The sequence below is a fragment of the Talpa occidentalis genome, unplaced genomic scaffold (assembly GCF_014898055.3).
Source record: "Talpa occidentalis isolate TD23 unplaced genomic scaffold, MPIMG_talOcc4v2.1 talOcc4.15, whole genome shotgun sequence".
NCBI classification, from domain to species: domain Eukaryota; kingdom Metazoa; phylum Chordata; class Mammalia; order Eulipotyphla; family Talpidae; genus Talpa; species Talpa occidentalis.
In genome coordinates, this window is record NW_023601543.1 from 43,139,865 (window position 1) to 43,150,587 (window position 10,723).

The window sequence follows — 10,723 nt, forward strand, 5'->3', positions numbered from 1 at the left end:
TGCTCCCTCAGTAGTGTATTTCAGTAAATCCACCTGTTCTGCTCCTCATTCTGTCTCTGGTGAATCCTCTCTCTTTCTCTCTCTCTCTCTCTCTCTCTCACACACATACACCCACACACACACACTTCTGGCCTACATCCCAGTTCTTGTGTGCATAAATAAATAAAATAAATCTTAAAAAAATATTTGGCCACAAATAAGAATGAGAAGCTACCTGGGCCCACAGGAGCTAAGGATAGATATTAATGATTCAGAATAAAATGTTCCAACTCTCCCTATCACTGTTATGATTGATGTACATCACTATGTTGCTGTTCTTCAGGTACAGACAGGACAATAATGGATAAACAGTTTACACCACAGAGCTGTAAGTCAGAGGTTAGAGCCATGACCCTCTTGTGAGAGATGTTCCCCCACAAAATGAAGGATGTCCTGTCAAGGAATACAAAAACTACTTGATGTCTGCTGCCATCTATGGACTCCAGGAAGATTCACTGCAACAATAAATAACCACATATATTGAGCACTTGCCATGTGCTGTGCTGGAGCCTTGTCGCTGTGATCGACAGTGCTATCTCCCCGTTATGAGCAGAGCAGCTGAAGTTCACAGATCAAGTAATTTGTCCAGTCAGCAAGTGATGGAGTCAGGAATGATTCAAACTGAAGCCATCTCAAATCCAAAGTTTTTGTTTTCCATTACTATTGCTTGAAGTAAAACAAGTTCCAGAGTTGAGCTCTCCCTGACATGTCTGCCATGATTGAGTGAAGTCACAGAATAGTCAAGATGGTGAAGGTAAATTATTTCGCCTTTACATTATTGTTTCTATGTAAGGCACCTGTATTCCATTTTACAGGTTATCAAATATGTTGATTTCAAAATGTAAGAATGAAAAAAAGTTCCTAAAATGAAATAGTTGTGAATAATCCCTTGACCACAGTATTGGCTGGTGAAAAGGTTGTCTCTCCACTGAAGATAGAAGACTATTTACCAAGTATTTGGTATGGATGCAATAAAAGGAGAAGGAAAATATTGTTCTTTCTGGAACATATTTTAAAGGAAGTCTCTGTTGATCTGGTGTGTCCACAGGACACGTTACCCAACATTGCCACGTCGCCAGAGAAGGATCATAGACAAGCACAACGAAATTCTTAGCCATGACTACACATGTAATCCTCAGGATTGTGAGCACTTTCTTGCTGCTCTCATTGCTGCTCTCATTAGCCCTCCTTACCATGTCTATGCAAGCATTGTTTTACCCAATTATATATTAGCTAAGTAAAGACTGAGCTTTGACATTTTCCAGAATTTCCTCACTTCTGAAATCAGAGGCTGAACATCCTATATTCTGCTCAAATGTACTGTGGGACAAATAATTTAATTGTATTTGTGTCACAAAGAGTGCTGTCATAAACACTATTGTACATGTGTCCTTGAGTACATGAAAGCGAATTTTCTTGAGATCATTTATGAATGGTGGAATATTAATAGTGACAGGCTATAACCATTTTTAAAAAAGATTTATTTATTTATGCATACAAGAACTGGGGTATAAGCCAGAGGTGTGGGAGTGAGAGGATTCACCAGAGATAGTTGGGAGCAGAACAGGCAAATCTACTGAAATAAACTGCTGAGGGGAGCAGCAGGCCAAGCAGGAGAGGTCTGCTGTGCCATGTGGGTCAGCTCCCTGGCCGGGGATCGAACTTGTGCTACAGCAGCTGGCGATAGCTTGATAGCACTGTCTTTAGCCTCTGCGCCACCAAAGAGGCCCCACTATAACCATTTTTCATGATAATGGATACTTCCAAAATGCCTTCCACAATTTAGGCATTGATGTGTCCTCTCAAGATTAATGTATGAATTAAACTATTGTATTTCAACAAATTTGTGTGAGCTTCTTGTGCTTTAATTGTACTAATATTTCATGATAACGTTTTATACGTTTCAGGTGTGCATCGAGAATCAATACATGTATAAGATACTGAATTCATTGATGAAAATCCAATTCTATCCTTCACCGTTAACATTGCTCCCCTTTTCCCAGTTCCCCTTTTCCCTTCCCTTCTGGTAACCACTAATTGGTCTTATAGTTTAAAAATCAGTTTTTGTTTTATTTAGTTCATCCGTTTGATTTTTTTTCCTCTATATAACACATATCAGTGAAATCATATGGTATTTGTCTTCCTCTGCTGAAGCATATTTCCTCTAGGTCCATCTATATTGTTGAAAAATGTTTTAAAATAGTAATAAAACCAACCAAAACATAATCTGCTTTAATTATGACCATGCTCTGTCAATTTTAAACAATGTCAGTGATAAAATACTCCTCTCTCCCAAATTATTTACTGGGTCTAAATTCTGAACAATTGATGAAGCTACTGTTGCATTTTATTAATTTATGGGTAAGCTTCAAATGAGCACATTTTCATGAATAAGCTTGTATTATACAGAGAAACAAATTTAGAACTTCCAGTCACATCCATGGCACCTGACACAAACAGGCTCAGCTATAGGAGCTCCGTTGGAGAATAAGGTCAAAATGGTTTACAATCATTCAAGTTCACTTTTGATGAAACTCATGTTTCTAATCATTTGGTACAATCATTGTTTCAGATACATTTTTAAAATAATAGCACTGTGAATTTCTCTACTTTTGGAGCAGGGCTCAGTATGCCTTCTTTATCAGTTTCCTGTGGTTGCTATAACAATTTACCACAAACTTAGAATTTAAAATTTGAAGAGTTGTTTTCCCTTTTGTAAAATGCAAAACTTTGTGCCCTTTTCCTGTCTCCAAAAGATGTCATGGAGATAACTTACAGAACCCGACCACACACTGATTAAATCATAGATGTTCCCATACTGTGTCAACCTGGCCTGGTATCATCTCCCAAATAATTCCAAGGAAAGGGCTCAAATCTCAAACTTCCTATCCTCTAACAATATTACCACCTACCAATAGGACCCCCCTTTTTCCAGTGTTCAACATATTCCTTTAAAACCATCACCAGCAGCATTCTTAACCACTCTACATTTTTTTTAAGATTTATTTATGTATACAAGAACTGGGGTACAGGCCGGAGGTGTGGCGGGTGAGAGGATTCACCAGAGACAGAGTGAGGAACAGAACAGGCAGATTGACTGAAATACACTGCTGAGGGGAGCAGCGGGCAAGTCAGGTGGGTAGCTGTGCCATGTGGGTAGCTCCTTGGCCAGGGATCGAACTCGTGCTGCAGTGGCTGCAGATAGCTTCATAGGTTGTGTCTTAACCCCTTGCGCCACCAGGGAGGCCCAACATTCACATTTCTTTTGATAGTCTGTTCAAAGCAATTTAGGCTCTATCATGCTCCCTAAAATTCTTCCAGCCTCCACCCACTGCCTGATTCCAATGCCACTCCCACATTTCAGGAACTTGTTACAGCAGTACTTCCCTTCCAGTAACAGTCTCTGATGGTTTTCTTTTGCTCTGTAACAAATGACTACATAAATAGTGGCTTAAGACAACATCCATTATCAGTTCATATTCCTATGGGTCAGAAGTACAGTTACAGCTTAACCAGTCCTCTACTCAGGTCCAAAATCACAATTATCACCCAGGACTGCAATCTCATCTGAGGCTTGAGGTGCTCTTCCAAGCCCACTGTCTACTGCCATCATTGAGCTCCTTCCAACTACAGGAGTAAAAAATTTATTTTCTTGCTGGCTGTGTCAGGTAACACTCAGTTCCTAGAGGTCACCTCTCCAGGTCCTTGCCACATATCCCTCTTCTCTCATAACATGGCTGTTGGCCATCAAAGCCAATGGAACACCTGCCACTGCTTCTAGTCTTGCTTAGGGAATCACTGGATAAGCCAGATCCATCCAGGACAATTTCCCTTTAGATTAACTGGAAAGCAAATGGTTAGTAACTTAATCACAGGAATGAAATCCTCTCATAGTCACAAGTCTTATCCACACAGAACAGGAGGGGATTGTAGAATATGTACACTACAGGTGAGAATCTTAAGTATTATGCTCACTCTTTCCCCTTTAACCTTTGGATAATGCTATGGGTTACTGGCTTTACAGAGCAGCTGAAGTGTTCCGTGTTCTTATACTCTTTCTCCCCACTTTTTATCCCCTAGTCCTTGGAGAGATGCCTCTTGCTTTAACAGTCTGACTTAAAAGTATGTTTCTTGTTCTCTGTAATATCAGTCAAAAAGAAGGAAGTAAGTCTGTGTTTCTGCTTGCAAGCAACCTGGAAAAGGTCACCAGAGGCACAGTTGTATGTAGACAGTAACCTTTATTCTTCCCCAGTCCCTCAGGTAATATGTATCGACATGTTTGTGGGTATTTAAGAATGTATGAACTGGAAAAATTAATACAGTAACTGAAGTTCTAAATTTTAAGAAGCTTTCCTAGTATGAAGTCTTTAACACTTTCCCACCCCTTGAAAAACATTTTTATAAAATTGAAACTCTAACAAATATATTAAATATTTTTAAGTACTGGCCAAAAGGAATTCATGGGGAGGGGCCTCCTTGGTGGTGCAGGGGCTGAGACAGCACTATCAAGCTATCAACAGGCATTGAGCATGAGTTCGATCCCAGCCAGCCAAGAAGCAACACACATGGTGCAGCAGACCTCTCCTGCCTTACCTACTGCTCCCCTCAGCAGTGTATTCCAGTGCTGTCCTGCTCCCCACTCTCTCTAGTGAATCCTCTCACCCACTTCCCCACACCTCCGGCCTGCACCCCAGTTCTTGTATGCATAAATAAATTAATCTTTAAATAAAAGAATTCAGGGAGAAATTGGTGTTGCTAGCTGTGTACATCTCTAGGTCAGTTCTTACTTAGGTGACAACTCATCAGTTAGGTTTATTTTTCTATGTCCATCAAGAGGAAAAGTCTCATTTTTCATTTCCCACCTTCTCTGCTCTGGTAAATCATTTCTTGCATGGTTAGGCTTTTAGGAGCAGTTATTTTATGTTCTATAAATGAGAAGGAAGCCCCCTACTACCCATATAAAATCTAGTGGGTTTTTTTTTTTTGGAGACTGAAAAAAAAAAAGCATTTAAAATTTGTTCATTTTGTGTCAAGGTACAAATGTATGCTTTTGTCCATAGCACCACAACAGGAACACCACTCTACCAGGTTTTATATTTAATTACTGATTTCTGCTAGCTTTCAGGTAATAACTTGGCTACCAGAAGAGAAGCAGATACTGAAGCAGGTCTAGATTCCTGCTCCTCTAATGTGAATGTGGCTACATTCACTAATCTGATGGGTTCAGATGCTGTTGTTATCCCCACAGAGTATTTACACATTTATCAAATCTTTTGTTTGATCTATCAAAGAAAATCATAAAGCTCCAATCACACAACTGGCAAAGCTCCAATCACACAACTGGCAAAAGACAATTCTTATATAAATACTTCTAATACCAAAACCACATACAACATTAACATGTTTGAGAACTTCAATACAAAAACAGCAGCATTAATAAACAGACATATATCATTTTATATAAGACATGACAAAGAGATTACATACCTGAAAAAAATCTTAAGTGTCAAATAACTTTAAATACCTTCTAAAAGTCATTCTTCAATATAATCATAAGAACCAAAAGAGGGCCTCCCTGGTGGTGCAAGGGGTTAAGACACTACCCATGAAGCTGTCCGCAGCCTCTGCAGCACAAGTCAATCCCCGGCCAGCCAGGGAACAACCCACATGGTGCAGCAGACCTCTCCTGACTTGCCCGCTGTTCCCCTCAGCAGTGTACTTCGGTCAATCTTCCTGTTCTGTTCCCCACTCTGTCTCTGGTAAATCTTCTCACCCCCCCACACCTCTGGCCTGTAACCCAGCTCTTGTATGCATTAATAAATAAATCTTTCAAAAAAAAAGAACTAAAACAAATTTATTTACAGAATTCTTACTTGGCCGGTGGTAAGAACCAGAAAACAATATACCAAGAAACAACCAGCTAAAACCCCACTAAGTCTTTAAGCCAGTTCATACAAGGGAATCAGAGCAGCTCCTGATTATTAGGCTAAAAAGATGTCCTTCTGCATATCCTTTAATTGCACAAGTAACATAACATACATTTAACCACAGGAGTGTGTTCATGTAGCATGATTGTATTTGTAGGTTCAGCTGAGTTACAGATTCTAGAGAGTTTCCTGTCTACCTGACATAGCTGTTGCACCATTTCTGATTTCTTTGTTGTCTTCTTTCTCTTTTTCTCTTTCCTTGTCAGTTTTCTCTTTTTCGCTTTCTCTGTTGGCTCCTTTCTCTTCTCCATTGTCAACTATTTTTTCTCCTCCATTATTGGTTACTGCTTCTTTGTCCTGAATATTGGTATAAACTGCTTTATTATAGCCTTCCCGGTTCCGAGCAATTTCAATAGCAAAAAATTGTATCCTGGGGGCTAAAAGGTGAATAGAATAATTAATATCTTAGTCTCAGTTACATCCTTAAACCTACTTGAAGTCTACTGACAAAGCCAAACTAACAAGCCAAAGCATTCAAAGATATGCTTCGCAGATGTGCAATTCTAACCCTTTATTAAATGAGATTAAAAATACTAATCTCAGTTATTTATGAAATAGTAACATGATCTTTAAAGATGTAACAATAAGGTGATCCCCAAATTATGCATGTCATTAATTCATCCCTTAAACGGATCCCTTGCTCTTCATATATGGAAGCAATTCTAAAGGCAAGAAACTCACCAAAGATGGTGTTTTCCTCAGTGTAGCCCTGAGAACAATCCAGTCGCAGCAAAGTACCATAGTTGAAGTCTTCTACAATCCCATCAAACTTTAAGCAGAATGGTCTCCATTTCTATAAAAGCCAAAAAAAGAAAAAAGAGGTGTCTCAGCTGACAAATGAAGGAGGCTGGTGAAGTCTGCACAGGGGAGGGACTTATACTTCCTAAGGCAAAAAAATCATAGTGATAGAGACCAAGATTGAGCTGATTGCTAGTTTCACTACCAGCAAGTTCCTGGGATACTTATTATGTCTTTAGATTGATATTTCCCAACATGAACAGTATTTTAACCTGACAAAATACTTATTGACCACATAATTAAAATTTAATTGTTAAATAGATTCTGAGGGGTGTGTGTGTGTGTGTGTGTTGTGTGTGTGTGTGTGTAATTACTGGCTAGCTCAGTCTACAATTATTATTCCTCACCACTGAGGCACAAATTAGACAAAGAGCCAGGAGTCTGGACCAAAATCACAAAGTTAAATTTTTCAGAAAATCATCCATTCGGTACTGGCAATTTTCCAGAGATCAGTAACAGCCTGTTTAAAAGTTAAACATTTATGGGCCTTCCCGGTGGCGCAGCGGTTGAGCGCTGGGTTGCGAAGCTGCCCGCGGCCTCTGCAGCACCAGTTCCATCCCGGCTGCTCCCCGGCCACCAGAGAAGGGTCCCACATGGCGCGCAGACCTCTCCTGCCGCCCGCTGCTCCCCTCAGCAGTGTACTTCGGTCCTTCTGCCTGCTCTGCTCCCCGCTCTGGCTCTGGTGAATTCTCTCACCCTCCCGCGCTTCTGACTGTACCCAGTGCATGTATAAACAAACAAACAAATAAATAAATAAAAACATGCCTCTATTAAAAAAATAATAAAAAAAAACAAAAATATAAAAATAAAAGTTAAACATTTAGATTCTTCATTAAGCCAGGGGCTTACTTTCAAGGGGAAAAAAATTTCACAACTATAAAAGTTTTAATGCTCTGTAAAAATACACAATAATTATAAGTATTATCCATGGCCTGTGAAAATGTGACCTAAATCCAGAGAATCAAAACACCTATGTACCCTATTTACCCTATTTACTCTTCCATCCAGGCCTTCTGGCTAAACTACTCACATGAGTAAATTTATTTCTCCTCCCCTAAAAGGGGTAAGTAAGTAGGGATGAAATGTCCAAATCAAAAAGGAAAGGAATAAAACAGATTCAATGAATATGAAAAACCCATAAACTAAAAGAACATTAATTTCATAACTTATTAATTGTAACTGCATAAAAGCCCTGGTTCTTTATGTCCTTCTCGTAAACAAAAACCAAGTATGATAAGGGGGTTGCAACTGTATGGGGAATATAAAAATAAAATTTATTAAAAAAAAAAAACAAGTATGAGTTCAGAAGTATAAAACATAAATTCACAATCAAGTTGGTCACATACGAGGCAATATTTATGAGCGGGAATTCTTACCTCTTTAGCTGATTCTGATTTGAGCTCTTCTGGGTCCAACACATCTATCCTGAGTTTCTCAAAATTTTCCCGAAACTCAGAATAGATTTGGTCATCCACTTTGGTCAGTTTCAGGAACTGTGGGTCAACTGATGAGATCAGCTGCCAGACAGGAAGACAACATACAGATGCTAATCTCTAATTTAGTACACTTCTATCATCCCCTCCCCAGAAAACCTTCATGGTTCTCAGGGCAGAAGAGTTCATTAAAAAGTAGGATGAGTCTAGGTCCTGGATTAAATCATGAAATCATTCTAAAGGGCTATTGCCCTTTTGTAGATTGTTCATTCAGTCAACAAACAATAAGTGCCTGCTATGGGCTAGGCACTCTTGTCAGTTAGTGACATAACACTGGGAAAAGAAGCAGAGCTCCTTCATTGTCAAAACAAAATTCATTTCCAGCCCCCGGTGTACTTTATGGGCAAGATCTTACCTTACAGCGATAAAAAATATCTCCAAATACAACTGCTTAACTTGCTAAGAATAGTGATTAGTGAAGCAGCATACACTACAATTATGTATTTAATTCTGCTTAATAATGAAAACAGACAACTCACCTTGTAGTAGACTTCAGCATGTTGCATTGCTCTCATGGCCCAAGCCATTTCAATGTCTGGCTGCAAAGGAGTAAAGAATGCCAGATGAGAAATCTCCCAAAGAACAAATTAAGGAAATATGTGGATGTCTAGTTAATGTTCAAAAGGGTTACCAAACTTTGTGCTATTATCAAAAGGTAAAAACTGGACTAATGGGTTTGGAGAATGTAATAATCGTTTTGTCCTTAGGATAATTAAAAAAAAGCTACGTACACCACCTAGTAAACGGGATAAGCCACTGGCTATCTTTTCACAACAGTTAGTGAAGGTGTGAGAGACTACATCAAACACTAGATAAATGACCTCAGAACTGAGTTAAATCAATGCTAAACTGAAATAACACACCCATCGGCACTAGCTATTGAGAGGACAAAAAAAGATAATGTAAATGAAATTACTTTTCACTTTTCAGAGTGTAGGATATCATGATGCTACACCATTTATGTTTATCAGCTAGCCTATTGCCACCCTGTAACACTTAGAAATGAAATGGTACCACGAAGCAAGCTAGATTGCTATAAATAAGCCTAACCAAGCACCCAGCACATGTTCCATTGGAATCTTCCACTCCAACTAAATGGGATCTATTAAAGCCCTTTGCAATTTTTTTTTTTTTGCATTAGCATTTGTACCTCTATCGGTGCCAATCTATGTCCTTTATCCACGTACACCCTGAGAATCCAGTGGGAGATTCACTTCCTCCGTGATAATCCTCTTCTGCCTGCTTTTAGGGGTTACTTCTCCAGTTAAACTCCTTTGGTTGGCTCTTACAGCCTGACCCACTCATCTAGCATACACCACCTTATGATTTGCGTGTTATTATGTTCTCCTGTCGCTGTGCCTTGTATCGCAAAATACATCACGTGCTTTCTCCGTAGGAATCTAAACCAGATACATCACAAACTAGTGCAACTTTATTGCAGAAAGGAACCACTCGGTGACGTAAAAAAAAATACTTATTCCTGACTGACAGCCTCCAGAGAGACTGCGATCTAACAACGGAATATTTAAGCCTTTGCCAGACATTCTAGAGTGAGGCGAGGAGTGATTGGCATCAGTCCTGCGTTTGTGGACCAAAAAATGAGAGTGAACTGAAAGGCACGGTTTCTGGCAGACGCGGAAAGAGTCTGGAGGAGGCATCGGGGAATGGGTTACGAGTTCGCAGCAAGCCCTGCAGACCTCCCAGGCTGGCTCGGTGAGCGGGAACGGTAAGTGAGGCATACTCACGTCGTTGCCATAGGACTCAGCAGGGAGAGAAAGAGCATGTGCTACGGACACCAATTCCCCCGAAACCTGGGAAAGAAAAAAGAAAGGACGGGGGGGCTTTAGACTCGGCCTGGCTCAACTGCTGCGCCCAGCATCCCCAGAGCCGCATCTCACCAGCTCATCCGTTGCACTACTCGCCTCCATGTTGCGGTCTGGAAAGCGTGGCACCCTGGCCCGGAAATGACTTTTTCTGAGCTCCTTCCGCAGCGGATTGGAGAGGAAGGGCCGGGCAGGGACTCTGAGCGGGCTGCGCCTGCGCGCACCCTCCCTCCGGCCGAGGCCTCGGCGCTGGCTCCTCCTCACGCGCGTTTTCCGGGCGCCTACGTGCTGTGCTGTTGCGCAGTCAGGGCAGCTTGACGCATCTCCGGTGGCCGACTGCTCTAGACTATCACTGGTAATTTGGGAAAGGCCTGAGTTAAATCACTGCCTTTTCTCGGTCCCCCCGATTTGAATACACACTCAATGCATGCGTGAGGGCGCTTACACATCCCAACTCCCCAAACCAAATGTTCAATCACAAAGAAGCATGCTGCTAGACGATGGAGTGGAGGGTGAGGAATTTAATCCCTGCCTTGAAAAAACTAGATACGATGAAAAAGCAGATAAAAGTGGTGAGCACATC

General features: G+C 40.6%; 1 protein-coding gene across 1 annotated transcript; it reads right to left on the bottom strand.

The window, feature by feature from the left end:
• Window positions 1-882: 882 nt before the first annotated feature.
• Window positions 883-10,335, bottom strand: PBDC1 (polysaccharide biosynthesis domain containing 1). The gene is made up of 6 exons (XM_037512233.2): window positions 10,216-10,335; window positions 10,063-10,128; window positions 8,797-8,856; window positions 8,201-8,341; window positions 6,708-6,819; window positions 883-6,403 (listed from the first exon to the last, which is right to left on the bottom strand). The coding sequence occupies exons 1-6, from the start codon at window positions 10,243-10,245 to the stop codon at window positions 6,144-6,146; spliced, it is 669 nt and encodes a 222-aa protein (XP_037368130.1). The 5' UTR covers window positions 10,246-10,335; the 3' UTR covers window positions 883-6,143.
• Window positions 10,336-10,723: the final 388 nt, after the last annotated feature.

What these genes read in the sequence shown, in the direction of transcription:
- PBDC1 (XM_037512233.2), bottom strand. Translation starts at nt 10,245, where the DNA reads ATGGAGGCGAGTAGTGCAACGGATGAGCTG. An exon ending in GTAGTGCAACGGATGAGCTG is followed by an intron (nt 10,129 to 10,215) that starts GTGAGATGCGGC and finishes TTTCTTTCCCAG; the next exon opens with GTTTCGGGGGAATTGGTGTC. An exon ending in ATGCTGAAGTCTACTACAAG is followed by an intron (nt 8,342 to 8,796) that starts GTGAGTTGTCTG and finishes CCTGTCTGGCAG; the next exon opens with CTGATCTCATCAGTTGACCC.